Source organism: Rhipicephalus sanguineus, chromosome 7 (assembly GCF_013339695.2).
Source record: "Rhipicephalus sanguineus isolate Rsan-2018 chromosome 7, BIME_Rsan_1.4, whole genome shotgun sequence".
Lineage (NCBI taxonomy): Eukaryota > Metazoa > Arthropoda > Arachnida > Ixodida > Ixodidae > Rhipicephalus > Rhipicephalus sanguineus.
Genome location: NC_051182.1, coordinates 159,123,838 through 159,145,883, shown reverse-complemented (window position 1 = coordinate 159,145,883; position 22,046 = coordinate 159,123,838). Strand labels below are relative to the sequence as shown.

The following is a 22,046-nucleotide window of genomic DNA, read 5'->3' as shown; positions in this document are numbered from 1 at the left end:
TGCGCCTGCCTGTGGATATCCAAGCATGTGAAGTACGAAGATTGTTGTCACGCGTAATCTAATCGCCAGAATCGTAACCTGCATGCTTTTTCAGGTAAACCCCTTGACAATCGCTTCATAAGCATTTACCACGCTGATCACAAAGGTTGGGGCCCAGGGTGGACCACAAAGGACGCAAGGAAGCATGATTTGAACGAACAAGGCAGGATCTTCGCATATGGTGAGTGTTGCGTTTTCACCGCGTGCATAAATTTTGGTGACCTGTGACGCCATCACGTGATCATGTTTTGCATCAATCGTTTCGAAGACGCCAACATTCACTTTTCGCGTTTCATGATGCATCTAAGGTCTTCGTCTTTTAACAACCTAAGGTGACATTGTGTATTGTCATCGAATGCCGTTACAGTGTATCCCAGCCCCGACATCCTCGCAAGCTTAAACCAAGGCGATCGTCCAGTTTCTGGGGCAAATTCGGCCACAAAGGACGCAAGGAAGCCTGATTTGAACGAACAAGGCAGGATTTTCGCATATGGTGAGTTTTGCGTTTTCACCGCGAGCATAACCTATACCGTACTCACGTAACACTTGTCAGGTAGGCATTACGTCATACCAAGACGGTGTTGATCGATGTTTTTTTGGCACTGGGTATAAAATAGCATGATGATGATAATGACGATGGTGAAAACGCACATCGTTGTCGGTGAAATAAATATCTCAGCGCGCACGTCTGCGCCCTTGCAGATGGTACCAGTGCAGCTGCAACGTAGAAGTGCAGACGAATACCGTACGACTGAAGTTAGTTGATTGGTTAATAAATCGTACATGTTCTATACATAACTTTTCTCTGTAACTTTTCTATTCATAACTTTTCTCTGTAACCAGCAAAACCCATCATTCCCACACCCTCACTCTCTCCCCTTATGTTGCCAGGACTAAACTCTGCAAATTGTCCACCCCCACCCCCCCCCCCCCCTGGAACTATTGAGGAACGGAACGTCATCAGTAGCGCGTAGCCAGAAATTATTTCCGGTGGGGGATGGAGGTTGGGGGGGGGGGGTTCAAGCATACTTTTTATGTTCCTGCGTGCGTGTACATACACATATGCAAAATTAAAAACATTCGGGGGTTCTAACCGCCCCCCCCCCGGCTACACCAGTGAACCTCATACCTTTCCATAATCAGAACTCACCTGAATTGATTCACAATTATGCTCTCAGTATTTCCTAAGTAACATTTTTTGAAGTGAAACCCCCAGGCACCTCATAAAACACGTAAACTGACCCCCGACGGCATCAACACGAGTGCCGCAAAAAATCATCATCGCGTTATGACGTCAACACATGACGTCCTCTTAACGTCACATACCAAAATATTTTGTGGCGTCATCATGACGTCACATAACTTGACGTCACAAAATAATGTCATCGCATGACAACGTATAGTCAAAGGTGGGCCGATCACGGAGGCAGTGCAAAATCAGGTGAGGGGCAGAAAGATTGCAATTCCTACGATCCTGAAGGCAGTGAGAAACCACGTTAGGTGCATAAGTTTCCCTGCACAAGGCACTACTGCCGGAAAATCATCCCCAGCGCTTGTCGAATGGGTGCTGCAGCGGTACTGCTGGCATGCAGAGCAGTGTCCGAGCCCCTCCTTAAAGAACGGACGGGGGGAGGGGGAGGGGTCTTCAGCCCCTCTTGACCTTAAGCCCTGCGTCACTTCATGGAGGCGTCATGATGACGTAAAAATTTTGGTGACCTGTGATGTCATCACGCGATGATGTTTGCATCACTTGTGTCGACGCCGCGGACGGTCACTTTTCGCGCTTCATGATGCATCTAAAGTCTTCGCCTTTTAACAACCTAAGGTGACATTGTGTATTGTCATCGAATGCCGTTACAGTGTATCCCAGCCCCGATATCCTTGCAAGCTTAAACCAAGGCGATCGTCCAGTTTCTGGGGCAAATTCGGCCACAAAGGATGCAAGGAAGCCTGATTTGAACGAACAAGGCAGGATTTTCGCATATGGTAAGTTTTGCGTTTTCACCGCGTGCATAACCTATACCCTACTCACGTAACACTTGTCAAGAAGGTAAGTATTACGTCATACCAAGACGGGCGTGATCGATGTTTCCCAGATGAATTGGCTGAGGCCTGCACTGGGTATAAAATAACATGATGACGATAATGACGATGGTGAAAACGCGCATCGTTGTCGGTGAAATAAATATCTCAGCGCGCACGTCTGCGCCCTTGCAGATGGTGTCAGTGCAGCGGTAACGTAGAAACGCAGACGAATACCGTACGACTGAAGTTGCTTGATTAGTTAATAAATCGTAGATGTTCTATACATCCCAGACTATTCATAACATTTCTCTGAAACCAGCAAGACCCTTCATTCCCACACCAACTCCCTCTCCACTTATGTTGCCAGAACAAACCTCCTTAAGTTTTCTTTCAAGTTTTCCTTAACAACCTAAGGTGACCCTGTGTAATGTCATGGAATACATTTACAGTCCTACCCAGTCCCAGTCGCTTCCCAAGTTTGGGGGCAAGTGGGGCCAAAAAGGACGCAAGGAAGCCTGGTTTGAACGAACAAGGCAGGATCACTGAACACGGTGAGTGTCATTTAACCGCAGGCATTGCATTTTCGGTATCTTATGCAGCTCTTGCGAAGACAGGCATTTTAACGCTGCGAGACAGACCTTCGTGCCGCACATGCAGGATGTAAAACATAACAACGATTATCGTGATGGCCGTAATTGTTTGTTTCCATTTTAGCACAAAGGATTAGAGAAAAGAAAAGAGGAATTGGTACAAGTGGAGGCAGATATGAACGATTCTGCTGCCGTAAAGGCGTTACATGCGTGCTTTCACGCATGCAGCGGTTCCGCAGCGAGGAAATATTGTGGGTCTCAAGCTCGCCTCAGTTAGCGGGGGCCGCAGACAGCTGGGAACTTGTCTTCAGCAAGGGCCAGGACAGTGAAGGAGATTAAGGCGGACGGGGGCAGGGGGGGGGGGGTGCATTTGAACAGAATATAAGCGAACGCATTGCCATTTAAAAGAAGGACATATCTCATATACGAGTCATTTCTGAAGGGGACTTGACGTCAGGATTCGATAAGCCTGTGGATACCCATTTCTAAAATGGCTTAAATCTGGACGCCGAGTCTGAAATAGTGAGTGTTTGTTCCACGCTTATGTTTTAATGTTTCAACACACGGTGTCCGCATGCGGTGCCTCACGAAAAAAGTATGCTTGAGACCCATATATATATATATATATATATATATATATATATATATATATATATATATATATATATATATATATATATATATATATATATATATATATATATATATATATATATGGTTAGATGATACTTAAGATACATGGTTTTATGCCATAATTAAGCTATAGCTTGTTTAAGTTGTTTTTACGATCTTTCAGGTATAAGCCAACGCATGCCCTATACCTGAAAGATCATAAAAACAACATAAGCAAACTATAGCTTAATTTAATTATATCGTTAATTATTACGTAACACCATGTATCTTAATTATCAGAAGCCAAACACGACGCCCTAGAACAGTTCTGCAGGCCATTGACTACATTACAATTCTGCCCCTTTGGACGATGAAGCGGTTGAATATTAGCTGCCCTTTGATGGTCCGTACCGTTCCATAATATTAGCACTATCGCCATTTTTACGTTATATACAGCAGTATTACTAAAATAAGTGGCAAACAGTTGCATGACTTGCATTATTTGCTGCGCAAAGGCCCCCGCTGGTATTCTCCGCTGACGTGCTATTCTGTGAAAGCGAGGCAAAGGAAAGCTTCGTACGACCTTGTGGTTGTCAAGTTAGAAAATGTTTTTTTCTCGCTTAAAATAAAAACTACTCTTTTGAAACTTCTTGTACATCATACCCACAAAGCATACTACACAACGATGCAAAAGTCATATTTTTACTTGGGCCGCCACATTGTGAAAATGAAGCCCCAATATGGGTCAAAACTCTATTTTTCCCGACTTTGTCACAATATTGAGGCAACTTTCCTTCTTCTTTCGATCCCGCAGTATTTTATCACTTACTATAGGAACCTACAAAGCTCTCAATGTGAATATATTACTGGCGGAAAAATCGGTGCTCTTTCTAAGAAATGCTAGACATGCAGCATCTTGCGACTTTTCGTCAACGCGAAAAATGATGAAAGTTGAAACAAAAATGAATGAACTGTCATAGTTATGGAAGAACAGCGCCTTGAAATTAAGAAACAAATTTTTCGTAGTAATGGCTCAAACCAGTGATTTTATATAAATTTTTACACACGAGTTCGATGCGCCTTCTAGGCAACACAATTTTTTTTTCTCGAAATATAACACCTCAATAACTACTTCTCCCATGCACACATACCAGCCCAATTTTTTTCAGCATGATCAGAGAGAGATGGTCGAAAGTTTACCTACCAGTACTCTTGATATATATATATATATATATATATATATATATATATATATATATATATATATATATATATATATATATATATATATATATATATAATCTAACCTTCTAGATATTTCTGGACTCCTTACGCTAGAAGCACGAGCGAAACAGGCGCGTTTAAAATTTATCAATTCCTGCATAATTATTATAAAAGAGACATTTCAAATTATATTTCCTACTCACAAACTCGAGCTACCAGGCACAAACATACAAACGCATTAGTACAGTACAAATGCAACAATGATGTGTTTAAATATTCCTTTTTTTTGTTGCCATCCGTGAATGGAATATGTTAGCGCCTCTCGTCACTACCACTGAGTCACTGTCTCAGTTTGAGCCAGACATTGAAAAAATCAATTTGTCAGTAGCATCATTCATGCAACAAGCATATGCACTTGTACAACGTGCATGTAGTCGTGTATGCAGCTTGTAATGTTTATCTTCCGTTTATATGTACTCGTATTTTGTTTATATATTATGTAGTGTAAATTGCATATATAGTATAAAGAGCAAAGTTGATGCTACTCTTTTTTTTCTGTATTGCTCATTGGTCAATATGATGAGTATTCTACTATCTGTACACAGTGCCCACCTGCTATGGTCTCAGTAGAGACTGGCAGCACTGTAAATAAATAAAATAAATAAAGATATGGGGGGGGGGGGGGCCGAACACATGTGCGGGCCAGGCCATGCGTTTGAGACCCCTGTTATATGTTATAGTAGAAATAAGACAGAAATTCAGGGAAAGCGTTGGGAAAAAATGCTGTCGTCCAACAACACGGGGGTCCAGCTTCCAGACATAAACAGAGCCGGGGGCGATGGCTGACAGGCATGCTCTGGCAGACTATCTCACTTTATGGATGACTCTGGTCAATAAATGTTTTTTCTTCTTCTTGAACACGGGGTCTCACTGGAGTTAATGTTCCGACAAGTTGTCACGTCTTCTTCAAGGTTGCAGCCGTGAAGAATACAAGACCGGCTGTTGACACATTGGCTCCAGCCAACCTGTCAAAGAACCTGTGTTCAAGAATTTTTTCAACCCCCAAACCATGTGCGACTAATGCAGGTCACGTGATAGTGACTCCGCGCCAGTTTGTACTCTGCCTCCGGCAACAAACGATGTAACACTATGTTATTCTACATCGTACAGTATATTTTTCTTTCTAGGCCGAGTCAGTGGTGATGAGGCCAAGGGTGTACTATCACTTAGAGGTGAGTATTGCGATTCAAGCTCGTTCCACAGCGATCCCGGAGGCCACACTTTTTGATCGCTGCACATAATTGTATATCTTTATACAGAATCTCTCTAAATACACTCTTGTATCGATATAGCATCTGATATAAACCAACTTTGCATCAAGTACACTGCTGTGAATATAGAAAATGCATTTCGGGGATTTGCGGAATTTTCCCCAGATCTCCCGAAACGGCGTGCTGTCTCCCAGGTGCGAAGCGAGAACTGTTTTTCCGTTAGGAGGAGCGGAGGAGTTCACCTATTCTTTCTGCATATTAGTGCGTGTGTTTGTATGTGCGCGTATATATATATATATATATATATATATATATATATATATATATATATACACACATGCAAGATTGAAAAAAAAATCGAGGCGGTGTGCTAGAAGACCACCTACGGCTGCGCCAATGCTGTTTCCTTAATTTCCTTTCTGCGCCAGTTCACGCGACCATAGGCTTTCGCCGCGCCGACAGCTCTCGCGACCAGCTGGCGATGGTCTTCGAAGATTGGTTGCACTAAGAGGTGACCGTGTACCCCCCCCCCCCACGCCCCCACGCCCCTACTATGCGGTAAAGCGTGCCCTCTGCTCCACTATAGTGGCAATGTGGGGGAGAACATGCAGGGAGTAAAGTGGTAATTTCTAGATGGGTTGGGAAGGCTGTTGGTGTGCAGTGCTCTTAAAATGCGGTCTTGACCAACGATAAGCATCCACTCGAAGACAGCTCGCGTTAAGGAAAATAAGCCATGAAATGTGTTGGTACCCGAACACCAACCAAATAATTCTTATTGCATTTTCATGTTTGTTTCCATTCTATTATAGGGTGAATAAAAGGCACGGACTTGGCGTTCGAAGACAAGGTTCTGCAGTCGCTCAGTCATAAATCGCTTCTGGTGGTGGTCTGTAATAATCAACACGTCGAGAAAAACCGAATCTGCTTGCACGAATAAAAAATGTCGTATGACGAAGCATCTCCAGCGTATTTTTTAACCACTTAATGCACGTCCAAGAAATATAAGGTTTAAATAAACGCTTGCAAGTATTGGTCGAGGACTCACGTGTACATACACCTACAAACCTGGAGGTGAGTCGGCAAGGCTTTTCCTTCGTAGGTATTCTCTCCCAACGGCCGCTAACCTTCGCTGATTATAACCCGATCCTGATGCCAATGCTGATGTTTTACGTCCGAATTGGCTCAAAATTTTCTCCATGAACAATTTTAGCATAAGATGTCGTCTGTGTTTTAGCGTAAGGTGTGTTCCGGCGCAGATTGGAAATCCCTAGTGTAAAGCTGGATGACTATTGAGTCGATAGCACTTCCTTTCCGTCTAAGGTGTCACGAGGGCAAGGCTCTATGCAAAAATATCTGATGTTTCTTTAAAATGCGAAGCATTTATGAGCGAACCAAAGGCACTTTGACCGTTTCTTTCTTTCTTTCTTTCTTTCTATCTATCTATCTATCTATCTATCTATCTATCTATCTATCTATCTGTCTATCTGTCTATCTGTCTGTCTGTCTGTCTGTCTGTCTGTCTGTCTGTCTGTCTGTCTGTCTGTCTGTCTGTCCGTCCGTCCGTCCGTCCGTCCGTCCGTCCGTCCGTCCGTCCGTCCGTCCGTCCGTCCGTCCGTCCGTCCGTCTGTCTATCTATCTATCTATCTATCTATCTATCTATCTATCTATCTATCTATCTATCTATCTATCTATCTATCTATCTATCTATCTATCTATCTATCCGCCAACGTTCTGGCGCTCTCGTGGTCGTCTTAACTTGGCTTATATCAAAAGTGGCACAGGAGGACTTCAGTGTATGACGAACACAACAAGAATAACTTGACTTCTCTGTCACGTACGTCATAAAATCCTTTCCACCAGTCACGTGAGGCACATACCCGCATACAGCTGTCTGTGGTATGCGGGTATGCGCCATAGGATAATCACAGTCTACATCAACCGAGACTTCGGAAGTCATAACGCGACAGCGTGAAGGAGCCCGTGCCGCAGTAAGCAGATCGTGTCATCGTTGTCGATGGGTGAAATATCCCGACGGATGCAAAGAGTAAAAATCACGGCTCAAGCACGAATCGAACCCAGGCATTCTGTTTTGTAGTCAAGTATTCTACCTCGAAGTCACGCCAAGGCTTCTAAAATCTGGAAAATCCCACGCAATGTGGGAATCAATATTATGCAGCAGCAGGGCTGGGCAGTATCGCGATACAAGAGTATCGCGATAGTATTTCAGAGATACTTTTGAGTATCTGTATTTCTGTATCGAGATACATTTGAAGAATGTATTTGTATCTCAGTAGTGAAATACATTTACGATGTATCGCCTGTATCGCGATACTATGCAGGACACGGGTATTTCGTTACATTGTTTTTTTGTGTCGGAAATGAGTTGAGGCGTGTTTCCAATGGGGGAATGGTGTTTTTTTTTCTTTTTTTGTGCCAAGACAAGCAAGGACGCGCCGTTGGTCGCCGACAGATAGGGTGGCGATGATTTCCCCTCAAGCACAGAATGGTTCATGGGGTAAAAGCGCGCGACGCCGCAGACGGCAGAATCGCGGGGGCAGTGTTGTCGGCCTCTGCCGACAAAAGTCGCTGTCTCTCAAGGCCAGTGCCTAATTTTTTTCGGGTGGGAAGCCGTTACTTCGCTACCCCCTGCGCGGATACCGTTGGAACAGAGGCTTTGCAATGCTTCGCGTGCGTTCAGTTCTCAAAGCGGCGGCACTTCCAACAGCAGTTGCCGTAGTCGCGGCGGAAGTGACTAGAAGTTGGCTATCTTTGACGCGCTTTCAGCCACCTCTCCAATGTCAGGGTGCGTTCCTAATTGATTACATGTGTGAAACGGTCTTTTGTGGTAGCAGGCTCCCCCACCGCCGGAGCCGACTTCGCCTGTTGCGGTTTTCTGAAATGGGTGGTGGTAGCGTCGGTGGTGGTGACAGTTTTATTGAAGCCGATAGGGTCAGACGGCTGAGGATTCCGAAAATGGGGACAGACTTCGGATTCTGAACAGTCAGAACAACCCAAGTGAGGGCGGAAGTGTTTCGGTATCTAGATGACCCGAGAAGATATATCGCCACGCTGCAGGGCAATACGGCTATGAAGGCGATATTTAATCACTATAACACGAATGTGTGCTCGCCTTCAGCGGTAGACAGACTTTTTTTCTTTCGTGAGTCTTGTGCTGAGGCTGAACCAACGCTGTTAGAAGACAGCCTACTTCAGAAGCCTACACAGCACCCTTCTCAGCAAAGCTGATCTTCAAAACAAATGTGCGCTTTTTCTCAATTCACTGGTGTTCATTAGTGATTCGAGTGATTTGCTTAAAGTGTGCTATGTCTAGCATAGCTGAGTTTGTTCGCCAAGTATGTCATTTCGGTGCCCAATCCTTGTTACTGTTGCTGTGAAATAGTGTATTTTTTTTGCAATTGATACTTGTAATTATGTCATTATTACTAATTATCTACTTTGTCCAACCCCCTCCCCTGCAATGTCTTAATGGCGCTGAGGGTACTGTAATAAATAAATAAATGAACTGAACGTTTCGATGCGCTCTAACTTTAATTACAACATTATGTTGCACTAATAAGTGTCTTTGCGTAGTATGAGCATCCTTGAAATAAAAAAGTATTCCAGTATCTGTATCGCTGTAACTGTATTCCGGAATACTTTTTTCGTCTTATTGCAAAAGTCTCTCCGAAATATCCCGTTACGTTAAAGGCAAATGTATCTCAGTATCTGTATTTTAGGCTTCTAGTTCATGTATTTCGATATCTGTATTCCGGAATACTCTTCTGAGTATCTCTGCCCAGCCCTGTGCAGCAGTCAGCGTGCAGCAGCCTCTATGCCGGATTTTTTGCTTTGAATCAAGCTTTACGAAGTGGATCGACGTTCATGTGTGAACTGAGTAGTTGTGCGCACATCGTGGGCTTACAGGGCACGCCGAGTAAACTGGCGTGTAAACCTCTTTAAGAGTAGGCTTCACTTAAACACACAATGTGGGAAAGCCAGCTTACGATTACCAAGCTTACACAGATCCCCTTAAAGGGTCCCTGGAACGGCTTTATGACATTTCGTTTTTGCTAAGACCATTACTGGAGCAAATCATTGGCACCATAATTCATTCGAAACACCCTTTATTAAGAGAGCTACGTATAATAACTACCTTCCCTCCTCCTCCACTCCGCCTTTCACCCTCAACTTTTCCTTCGAGCTCTCGGGGCTAAGCTCCTCCTTCAAGAGGCTCTGCGTCACGATGTGACGTGCGAGAACGCTTGCGTGCCGTCGCGTCGTCTACTTCCGGAAAGTCGAAGCCAGCGCAGTAGCCACCGGTGGTTCAGGCGTTGGGCGTTGGGCCGCTGGCTCGGCTGATCGTCCGTCTCTGCGAGCGCCATCCGAGCAGCGTGTGGCTTGTTTCACGGCAGTTCAGACAGTTGCTCAGAATGGACCCCGGCCTCGAAGAGCGGTTGCGCCGAATGAGCCGATAAATGGGTTTCGACCCGTACAGTGACACGCGATTTCGCGATCCGGCGCTTCGTGCTGAGGGTGGCATCAGTGATCCGCCTGATCCATCACCACCAGACTCGCCGGGCCGTATTATATCAACGTCGTCGCACACGAGTTGCACTATTGCGGGGTTTTATTTGAGCTAATTATACACGGCACCGCATACCGTGCACTTGAACCGGGGATTTCCAGCTGGCCCTACGACGTACACATTTGCGCACAGGTTTCAAATGCATTGTTTTCAATTCACATGCACCCTGTCATTTTTTAATCAGTGCTGGAAATCGCAAAGCGGCGAGGGGCACTCTGTGTATGTATAATTATTGCGAAACTGGCCACGTTATACATTGAAGAGACGCAGACTTTATAGTTATAATTAACGAGATTACGTGGAATTTTGCGAGTGCCCACGTGCGAACCGCGCACTATGCACACACAGCACACGATCTGGATCGATTGTGAACTTACATTTCCACCGGGAAGGAACAAAGACGGCAGTGTGTCGGCTTTGAGGGGATACCTCTTCAGACCGAGGCCGAATCGCTGCATAAACACGGAATTGAGCTCGTAGTCTTCCGGCTTAAAGTGGCGACCGCAAACGCGTATATCCTGCCGTCGATCTGATACAGAGAGTACGATGCGCTGCAGCCACTCGGCGCGCCTGCTGCCTTCCAAAGGACACGGTGTCGTATTTTCACTAGTCGCCAATCGCTGGACTTGCAGCCCACTACGCAGCAAGGGCAATTCATGATTTCAGAAAAAGCCTCGCGATACACACTGGTCGCGCAGCTCACGTCAACATGCGTGGTATCACATGCAGTCGACGTTCGCTGTGCGCCGGAAGTCCTGAAGGCTAGTTGTAAATTGCGATTGTGTTCGCTTTAATAGTGACTGGTTCTTAACCAAAACAAATTATAAAGAGTTTCAAAGATCAAGAACAACATTTGTTCGCAGTTATGTCGAAAAAAATTGCCTGTGACGTCGACCGTGGATCCAATCAGATCAGCCGCCTGCGGGACGTTGAGATTCCAAAGCGACGCGCACTGGAAGTCGGCAGTTTGAAAACGCGTTTGGCTGAGCCGCTGTGATCGGTGGCGATTCGCAGCTTTAAAGCCTTGCAGTAAATTACACAGTTTACGTGCAGAGCTCAAATTGGTCTGTAAGTTATCCTTAGGGCTTTCTCTACCGGCCCAATGTGTTTGTACGAAATCGTCAAAACCGTTTCAGGGTCCTTTTACAGGGACAGTGAAGAGAAAAACGATTTTTCTCGTATTACTCTTTCACAATTCCAAAATCCCCACGCTTCCCGCGAGAAGACGCGTGGTAAGCGAGAAAACGCGCAAAAAGGACGCGGGAGGTGACGCCACCTTAGCCATCTTAATATGATTTTTAAGCCATCTTAAATAGCAATCTCAACATGAAGACCAGTAGCGAAGCCAGAAATTTTTTGGGGGGTGGTGGTTCAACCATACTTTATGTATGTTCGTGCGTGCGTTACAAAATTGAAACATTTCGGGGGGGGGGGGGGAGGTGGTTTGAAGTTTAAAGGCACCCGCCCATTACAAAGGGCTCAGCCATAATTCTTCATCGTCATCAGCCACAGTAACAACGGAGTGCAAATAATGCCTTAGACACGCGTAGTGGGCACCTCGCTTCTCAGCAGAATTATTAATAATGACACAGTGAGTATTTCCCTACTTCGCAAGATTATTATTTATGGCGTAGTGGGTACCTTGCACCCGTATACTTATAGTCCCCCCAAGAGAGTTTACAACAGTCTCTAGAAAGGCCGCCCCTCCAGCTTTCGCTGTGAGTGTGCTGCGTGTTCCGCGCATGCCTGGCATTTTTTATTCTTTAGTCATGAAAGCCGTCGACTGCTGCGCTTGGGCCGTATGGGCGGGGCCTTGCCAACTTGAGTTGCACCCGGTTAGAGTTTGCGACAAAAAAAGCGGGAAGTTCACATTAAGTCGCGCAAAGCTTGGCATAGCGAAGCACGGGCCCGTCGTCGCTCGTTGGGCAACCTATTTCTCTATACTTATCTATAGAGCTGGGCGGCCTTTGTTTCTCTTTCTACCTCTAAGAAAAGAAAAAATATCTTTCTCTCTTCTCTCTGTTTTTTGTCTTTATAGTGTCTCTCAGTTCATTTCTATTTGTTTCTTTCTCTCTCTCTCCCTCTTTCTATTCCTTTCTCTTTCTTTCCTATTTTTGTCTCTCTATTTCTTTGCATCTCTATCTTGCTCTCTTTCCTTCTCGTTCTGCATTTCTTTCTCTCCATTTCTCATTCTTTATATGCTGACTTATTCTCTCCACTCCTCCTTTCCCTCCTCCTCACTCTCCCTTGTCATAAGATACTGTACAAGGCTATGCTACGTTCTGTCAGCGCGCCTGGATGGCGGAGTGATTAAGCCACTCACCTTCGCATCGTGGGTACGCGGGTTCGAATCCCGCCGCCTCACGAGGAAATATTTTTTTGCAAGACATTATCTCTCTTTCTTTCTTCGCCATGCTCCTAACCCTCACATCTCTCTCTCTTTGTACTTCCCCGCCCCGCCACGGTGGTCTAGCGGTTATGGCGCTCGACTGAGGACCCGAAGGTCGCGGGATCGAATCCCAGCCGCGGCGGCTGCATTTTCGATGGAGGCGAAAATGTTTGAGGCCCGTGTACTTATATTTAGGTGCACGTTAAAGAACCCCAGGTGGTCGAAATTTCCGGAGCCCTCCACTACGGCGTCTCTCATAATCATATCGTGGTTTTGGGACGTTAAAACCCAGATATTATTTGTGCATCCCCTTTGCTACCTGATAAATATATGTCTTTTTTTACTAAATAAGCTAAAAATGACAATTGATCAGCTATTGAAATGGTGTCACAATATCGAACTACTTATTAAGCCATCAAAAACTATTTTTTTTTTATTTTCTATTCACATCAAACGCCTATAATTAAGCCTCCCTCCATAACATCAGGAAATCATTTTATTCCCATCAGCGACTCCGTTGTATTCCTAAGTGTGACATTGGACAGCCATCTCAAGTTTCATCTTCACATCAATGATGTTAAAAGAAGAGCCTGCCTTCGGTATCCGTGCGCACGTCATGGCACGCCAGTAATTTTCACCTTATGCATTGTTTTCGCTCTACTTTGCATTTGTTCATTCTCATATCAACTATGGTGTAATCGCTTGGGGTAACGCATATCTTTATCTTCATCCCCTTCAGCATATACAAAGTCAAGCTATACGCATCACAACTTACACTTCTTTGCGTTCTGATGCCTCTATATCCCGCTCAATCAGCAAAAAATTTTATCTGTTAGAACGGTTATTTCAATACAACTTAGCTATTATATTTTATAAATTGCTTAATTTCATAGCCGCCGCGGCGCGCGCGTTTGCTCGACCTGTTATTTCCACCAGTATTCGAGCCGCCGCTTCGTAGCCTCCACCGCTTCCCAGCTTGGCGGCTCGCCGGATGCGCGAAAACCGAGAGCCCTTGACAACGCGCTGTGAAGTCACAATGTAGTCACTGTTGCCAGATGTCAGCACCACGACCATACTGCTTTAAGCAGCAGGACATCATCAAACCACCAAGGCACATTCTTCCAATTTGACAATGCCCACTCACAGGAACAGCACAGCTTCAGTATAACTTAAACAGTAGCACTCAAACTTCCAGGCTTTTTTTTTCTTTGTACATGTATAATGGTGACCAACTTTTTCTTCTATATTTGAATATTATTTCTTATCCTCTAGTGTCTGTCTCACTCATTAATATGTTGCTCACAAGCCACAAGCTCCACCCACCATGGTGGTCTAGTGGTTATGGTGCTCGACTGCTGACCCGAAGGTCGCGGGATCAAATCCCGGTCGTGGGAGCCGCATTTTCAATGGAGGCGAAAATTCTTGAGGCCCGTGTACTTAGATTTAGGTGCCCGTTAAAGAACCCCAGGCAATCGAAATTTCCGGAGCCCTCCACTACAGCATCCCTCCTAATCATGTTGTGGTGTTAGGACATTAAACCCCAACAATTATTATTATTATTAATTATTATTAAGTAGTCACAAGCTCCATTTGTCACTTCTAGCTGGAATGACTTGTTAAAGCAAGTTTGACTAGTAATACTTCTATTTCATTCAAGTACAAAACCGTATATCACAATAATTTCACTTGCACCTAGTCTGTCTGTACTTGCCACTACGAGTACACCGTGTACATGAGTGACACAGCGTCTCCCTTTGATAGCTGCATCATTCCACACCAACAGTCTTGAACTGCTTCTCACAAGGTGCCTCTGTTTTCAAAGCCATTTCGTAAGCGGCATCAAAGGTCAGATCCCGTTTGTCGAGCAGACGTTCCCGTAGGGCGTCGTCTCGAATGCCAAACACAAAGCGGTCCCTCAACATGACGTCCACGGCAACTTCCTCACTTCCAAAACCACAGTCTTCTGCGAGCTTCCGAAGATCCGTCGCGTAGTCCGTCACAGATTCACTCGGTTCTTGGTTTCGCCTGAAGAAAAGAAACCTCGATCGAAGTGGGGACGGCTTGCCACCCAAGTGCTCGCGAACGACTCGTTTGATCGTTTCGTAAGGCACCGTCGTCGGTTTATCGGGCTGGACCAATCGCTCGATGAGCTGGTTCGTCACTTTTCCGCAACATCCGAGTAATACTGCGCGCATCACTTTCTCTTTCGAGATGTCGATGGATGCACAGTATCTCTCCAGTTGTTCGACGTACTCATCCCAGGTAGCGGTTGACGAATTCGCATCCATGCAGTACTCTCCGACTTCATCCACTATGTTGATGTAAACGTAGCGATCCCACTCACTGCTTTGTTGCAAACTGTAGCATTCCACAATCTGGAACAAATAAGTGTTTGCACAAAGTTCAAGCGTATGGTTAACAATATTACGATGGAACCGTCACGCTCGATTTCAACAGGTTGAAAAGAAAGTGTACCAGTCATCACAATGTTAACACAATGCGTAAGCGCTTCACGAAACAAAATTGCTTATTGAATTTACAGTTCTTTGTAGACCCAGTAGCGCATGCACTGAAGTTAATTACAGTAGAATCTCGGTGATATGAACCCAGCTGATACGAATTTCGATCTTATACAAATTCGTAAAATTCCCTGGCCAAACTCCGTTGTGTCCAATAGGCCGAAATTCGGATGTTCCAAACATGTTCCCGCGTCGCGACAGGTGATACGAACTTTGGTACTGAAACCGTTGAGCGATGGCCTTGAGCAGCGCGTTCCGGAAGCTTCAAAAGTATGCGCATGGCCAGCGCACATAGAGCCAGAACTGTGGTTATTATCTGCCACAACCACTGTAGATGAAACCGTGGTCACTATCAATGTGATCGCATATGATAACATGAAACTCCGAAAATACATGCGAATCTAACGCTCACCAAGTCAAAGCGATGCTGCTTGCCACAACCATGGCGGACAAAACCACGGCAGACACGATCACAGATAGCAACGATATAGTTCTGTAGGCACATGCTCAGCCAGTGCACAAGGATTGAAGATGAAACCACCAGTTGCCACACTCACCATGCACGAAACCGCGGTCACTATCGAAGCAATCATTGATAGCGACTACGTGCTCCAAGGGTATGCGGTTAACACAGTGGTAGCTTAAAGGCAATAAAGTCGTAAAAAGGCATGAAGCATTTCAGCATTCATGTCGTTCTTCGGGCAGAACTTGGCACTTTGTTTTCAGTTGGCCTCACACAAAGCTTTGACGCGTGCGTTTGTGGCAGCCAGCTGCGCCACCCCTTACTCGTCCGTTCACGTGTGTCCCAGAAAGACATATGTACAAGAGTTATTTCGACGGAAATCAATGTTTTCTGCATACATCGTGGTTTAAAAATGGATTTTTCTAGTTTTTGGCAATATGAAATTTTGGGTGATACAAATATTTTGGCGCCCCCTGAGATTCGCATCATTGAGATTTTACTGTAAATCATTGTGTGTCAAGTCACAAAACCAGGGTTAAATCGCGAACTGTAATAAGGTAGCAAATTCGGTGAGTTCTTCTCTTTTTGCCTCTTCTACTATTGTCTCTTGTTTTGCTTGCACTGATCATTATGAGTCTATACTCTGTTCCAGAAGTTCCGTGCAGCAGAGCCAAGGCTACACAACCCTCGAGCGCAGGTTGTTGCGAAGCGAGATGTAGTGCCCCATATACGTAGCCCGTTGTTTGTCCTCATGACTTTTGCAAGCGGTCTCATCGGAGGATTTTTACTTGAAGGCTTCTCTGCATGTTATAGCTGTGATTTGTATGACGATTTTGTCGCATTTTCTGTATAAAACAATTTTTGTGGCTCCATGATACTGAAGAAAGAGTTCTTGCTTGTACATGTTATAACATGCAAAAGACGAAAGAAATAACGCTGTTGTGGCTCGTACGTGTTATGTTTTTACTTATAAAGTACGAAGGAATGGTACGACACTGTCTAAAATTTTATGAGTAGTCCGCACAGCCCGAGCGTCCACAGCGCCACGGAGGACCCAGTCTTGGGTTGTGATTAGTCCGCGGTGGCAGATTTGGTCACTCCTTAGTCAAAATGGCGGCGCCTGGTTCACCTGTGCGATATCGTTTCCGGATCAGCTTTTACGACAAGGGAGCGAAGCGGCACTTCGCATGCGCATAGGCATGCGTATACGAAATCTGATGAAGCGTGGTGCTTTCATATTCAATTTGGCTAGTGTGGCGCTTTCCACCGAAACATGAGCCACTGAACCCTATCCCTCAAATGTCTACGTGCAAGTATCTCGAAGACGCGCTTTTACGGCGCCGAGGAGAATATTTAACCGCTTTCACAATTACAGCTCATCTCACTGCGCAGTTGCACAGTGTCCCGAGATGCTCTTGCCGCTTTCGCTGCAGCGCTCGCCGCTAGCAGACGACAGGGCGCGGAAGGATACACTTAGATGTGCTCGCCCTCCTGATTGGTTGAGAAGGCCTGTAGCTTCCACAGTGCTGCACGGAACTTCTGGAACAGAGTACAGTGCAGACCACTTATAACATAACCGCATATAGTGCAGGACCGGTTATAATGCGGTCTTTTTTGACTCCCGTTTACCCTCCCATAGAACCGCCTGTATACGCATATCGCTTATTGTGCAGTCCCCCAAGATGAAATACCGTTTATAATGCGGTAGCGAGTGCGGTTCTCAAAGGAGGTACGCCGCTGTGGAGGGAGCGCGGCAAGGCTCCGCCGCCGCTTGCCGGCAGTGTGTTCCGCGTGGAACGCACGATCGCATCCTCAACAAGTGCGCTTTAAAGTAAGTTTCCTGTCGGGAAAAGCGCCGTCGTTATCACACTTGCTACAGATATCGCGTTTGCTACCTCGTCCGCGAATTGAAAAGTTTTGCGGCTTCATGACGCGAGCTTTCGCCTTTTCTGCCAGTGCGCGGACTTAAACGAGCTTGGCGGGCTTTTGTCGCCGTTGATCTCCCGGCCGCGAACACGAAACTTCGTATCACGCGCGCTGTTCTTGGGTTAGTACTTGAGTGCGATCTTTTCGACGTCCGATCTTCATGTTGTCTTGGACAAACTTCCCGCGACAATATGCTGAACCGCCGGCTAGGCTTAATCAGCGTTGGTTGCTTGTCGGTAGCGGTCGCGGGCGATAAAAGTTGCGGTTTGGTGCGGAATCAACGAAACTTTTTGCGATGGCTGCACTTGAAGGGAAGGGAATCATATTGTCAATGAAAACGAGGGCATGGTCGGCACATGCAACTCTCGAATGGTGGTTCCGGATTCGATTGCAATGTCTTGGACATCGCGTGCGCGCCTGTGAAATCGAACGATCGGTACCGCTCAGCACGTGAAATTTCGGTCGCGATTCGACATGGTTTCTGTGTAATGCGCATACCTCGAGGTGGCCTGAAACGTAGTCGGCGAATTTCCGCGATGGCACTTTGTTTTGTTTGCTTTTTTCCCCCGTGTTCATTTCGTTGGCAATGCGGGTCTTTGGCGGTTAATTTTTGAATATTCAGAGATTTAAGTGGTTATAAGCGCCCCAAATCGCATATGTCGATTATCGGACACGCGAGGCTACATGCTCAACACGTTTTGCGCAAGTGCAGCCTTTGGAGAAGGTTGTTTTGGTTATAGTGCGGTACCGCTTATAGTGCGGATATTCGCGACTCCGGCGACTTACGTTATAAGCGGTCTATACTGTATAGTCATAAGGCACGCCACAGTAGCGGGCTCCAGATCAAATTTTACCATGCACTTAATCCAAATACACACACACTTTTTTGCATCAACCCCACTGAAATACAGCTGCTGTTATTGGATTCAAACCAGATATCTCGCGCTCAGTAGTACACAGTAGTAGAAACTGTGCTATAATTACATTCTCTGCATGGTTTAATCTAGGGCACTACCGGTATTGCAAGGACGCCAGGATATAGCAGCAGGTGCCTGCGTATACGGGCTTTAAAGGGACCGACAACCAATTTTTATGGTAACTACTTTCATTAGCGCAATGAAAAGGTTACCGGCCAGAGTGTCTAATCATGGAATGGTAACGTGGAAAACGCATGAAACATTTGTAATCAGAATTTTTCTATTCACGGCGAATATGAAGCCGTATATACACGTGACAACACGTGCTAGAAACAACGAGCGCGAGAGCGGTTCATGTTCGAGCGCGGGAGTTTACTGCGCATGCATGCACTCCACGCGCATGCGCCACGGCTCGACATGGTCCACTGGATGCCGTGAATGCAGCGCCACTTCTCACCGTGCAACTTCTTTTACCACGTAAGCAGCACAGAATAGAGCAGGGATAGATAATAATATACATACTCCAATTTTGAGGACTAATTATGGCGCATATGACAGCATCAGGCTACGTGACTATGTACAGCAAAGTGATCGACTCCATAATTGAGCTTCACGGCTTTTCCACTGGGCTGCGCAATATACTGGTTTTTGTTAATTTTAAACGGGATTTAAAATATAAATCCTACTCACAACGCGGAAAGCATGCTGGAATCTGTCACTATATTTCACGGTCATCTCATTTCTATCAGGATCTAATCCCACGTTCTGGCCAGTTGTCGGTTCCTTTAAACCATATTGCATTTGAATTGCAATAGCACTATACAATTGTATCTTTCTGCACCAACTTGTAAACGAAATGAATGCTGTGATTGTCACACTGCTATGCAGGGACCACTTCTTGAGACTTGACTGCATTAGAGTGTTTTAGTTTGACATTTATATGCTCCACTCAGCAGCTAAGTGAAGCAACAAACACACTCCACTTACACGCAAAATGCAGAGAATCACTGCAATTTTCGCAAAAGACGGGTAGTCGACGCGCACACCTTCTCACAGTGCATTGACTCCCTGCTTATTCCAATATGTCTGCCTACAGGGACACCATGCCTCCCATGTGCACCACAGTTTTGCGTTTGTCTGTGCAGTGCAAGCTACGAAAGCGTGTTCAGATAGACGAAGACTTGTGGTCACTGAACGGTCGCTGACTTAAGGAAAGTGACTCGAAGCAAAGAAGACGGCACCTCTGACAAAAACATCCCTGGCATGGTGGTATCAAGATGGATTGGCATGGATCTGGAATGCAACCTCCATGTCTACTGCGTGGCTATCTTTAAGTCAACGATTTATTCATCTTTAGTCGACGGTTAGCGTGAGAGCATTTTCGGATGTTCTTAGCCCCGCACAATGGTGTTCCTAACTGCAATCCAAACGCTTTTCCTTAGGCAAGGAAACACAGACTTTTAAGAAAGTAACATTACGCTTGCTTATGTAGCAAAAGAGAGCGAAATACTGACCTTTGGAAGCGGCAAGACCTTAGGTGAGGCAGGGCTTGGTACACTTTCCTCAGGTACACACTCGCCATCAGGGTCCACTACCTGTTGTCAGTCAGCCGATAGATAATTTTATTTCAAATGCATGGAGTAAAAGTGGAGGAGTGAAGAGGAAAAAAAGTTCAAGGTGTACCTACTCATACATGCAAACACAATTTACAAAAAACAGCTTTTGTGTTCTGGCACTTCGCATTAATGATCAACTGGGCCTCGTTTTAAATCAGCTTAGTAACCAAAGCAACCACCCCTGTAAAAGTGCTGGTTCCACGTTTGAACCAGGAATGTTTTTTGTAAATCAGGGAAGCTTTATGTCTGAGAAATAAGTATTGGCTTTCTTTGTAGTAACATTCCTCTCTTGGGTAAGTGAGGGAATTTTCTTGTCACACAATCTTCTGTGCGGCGCAAAATCTGCCGTTTGACGGCCCTCTGAACAGCGTTTACGAAGAGAGGGCACTTGAGAAAGTGGCAACTTCGCGCTCCACTTGTGATGTCTCGTTGCTCCGCACAACTGTAAGATTTGGTTGAGCTGCTCACAGCAGCGCCTACTTTCCAATTTATGTGCTTTTTCGCCAAGCACGAGGGGTGGTTCATGACCACTTTAAACTTTTCTAGCCTGTTGTCGTGATTTTGCGACATACCAGATCCGAATTCGTGAATTCAAAACGATATGCTCAGGCATAGGCGTGCGCAGGGTTCCCCAACGGGGGGGGCGAAGGTTCATCGCAGCACCACCCCCCCTTGTAAGTCAATGTACAAGGCAGATTTTGCGGCCCCCCCCCCCCTCTTAGTTGACTAGGGGGGTAAATGTATGCGGCACATTTTGCACCCCCCCTCTTAGGTTATTAGGGGGGGCGGCTGCCCCCCTGCCCCCCCCCTGTGCGCACACCTATGTGCTCAGGATAGAGAAACCTCTATTAGAAAGTCATGCACGGTCATCTGACAATAACCTAGCAGCATGTCGCTGCTTCAGACTTATGAAAACGCGCGCTGAACATCGTACTTCTAAGAAGAGTGAACACCTCAAAGAACACCTGTAGCTGCATCCAGTTGCACAAATTGAAATCACCATCACTGAAAGATTGAATGTTTTGCAGACTGCCATGAAATGAGACCAGTTTCCCTGCCACTGCCAAGTGTCAATTTGTTTAGCACAAAAACACTCAAACATAAAGAAGCTGTTCCATGCTAAAAGGCCCATCTTAGTACTGCCACATGTGCGCCTAACGCTGCCACAAACGATATCACTTGAATCTTCTATCCTGCACGTATAAAAGCCAACGAGTGCCATCCACAATAAGATTGTCGATGGCCAAAGGCTGTGCTCACCACTAGCACTGTACAGCAAGCATTGTTTACACTAAGAGTTTATCTTTTACTGGGCACAAGTTCACACAATAAAAAGCTGCATCTTTACCAGCTTGCGTCCTGTGTACTCAACCATCACAATGTGACAGTCGAGTCTAATCTACAAACTTCACCTGGGGTAACGTCGTACAGCAAGCATTGTTCACACTTTGAGTTTATCTTTTTCTGGACACAAGTTCACCCAATAAAATGTTTCATCTTTACCAGCTCGCGTTCTGCGTACTTGACCGTCACATTGTGACGGGAAGTCTAGTCTACAAACCTCACCTGGTGTAGCCTGTTTATGTAGCAAAAAAGAGAGCGGTATACTGGCCTTTGGGAGCGGCAAGGATTTAGGTGAGGCAGGGCTTGGTACACTTTGCTCCGGTATGCTCTCGCTACCCCGAGTCCCCTACCTGTTGTCAGTCATCCAATAAATAGATCATTTTATTTCAATTGCACGGAGTACAAGTGGAGGGAAAAGAAAAGTTTACAGAGTACGTAAACATACATGCAAACACAATTTACAGATAACAGCTTTTGTGTTCAGGCATTTTGCATTAATTAAACGGGTATCGCCATGAAAATTTTC

General features: G+C 45.5%; 1 protein-coding gene across 1 annotated transcript; it reads right to left on the bottom strand.

Moving 5' to 3' along the window:
• Positions 1-13,210: 13,210 nt before the first annotated feature.
• Positions 13,211-21,852, bottom strand: LOC125759388 (uncharacterized). The gene is made up of 3 exons (XM_049418065.1): positions 21,785-21,852; positions 20,075-20,151; positions 13,211-15,110 (listed from the first exon to the last, which is right to left on the bottom strand). Coding segments are annotated over exons 1-3 (687 nt in total). The 5' UTR covers positions 21,786-21,852; the 3' UTR covers positions 13,211-14,501.
• Between the last annotated feature and the right edge of the window lie 194 nt (positions 21,853-22,046).

Coding starts and splice junctions, on each gene's coding strand:
- LOC125759388 (XM_049418065.1), bottom strand. Junction 15,111..20,074: donor AGGTCTTGCCGCTTCCAAAG/GTCAGTATTTCG, acceptor TATTTGTTCCAG/ATTGTGGAATGCTACAGTTT.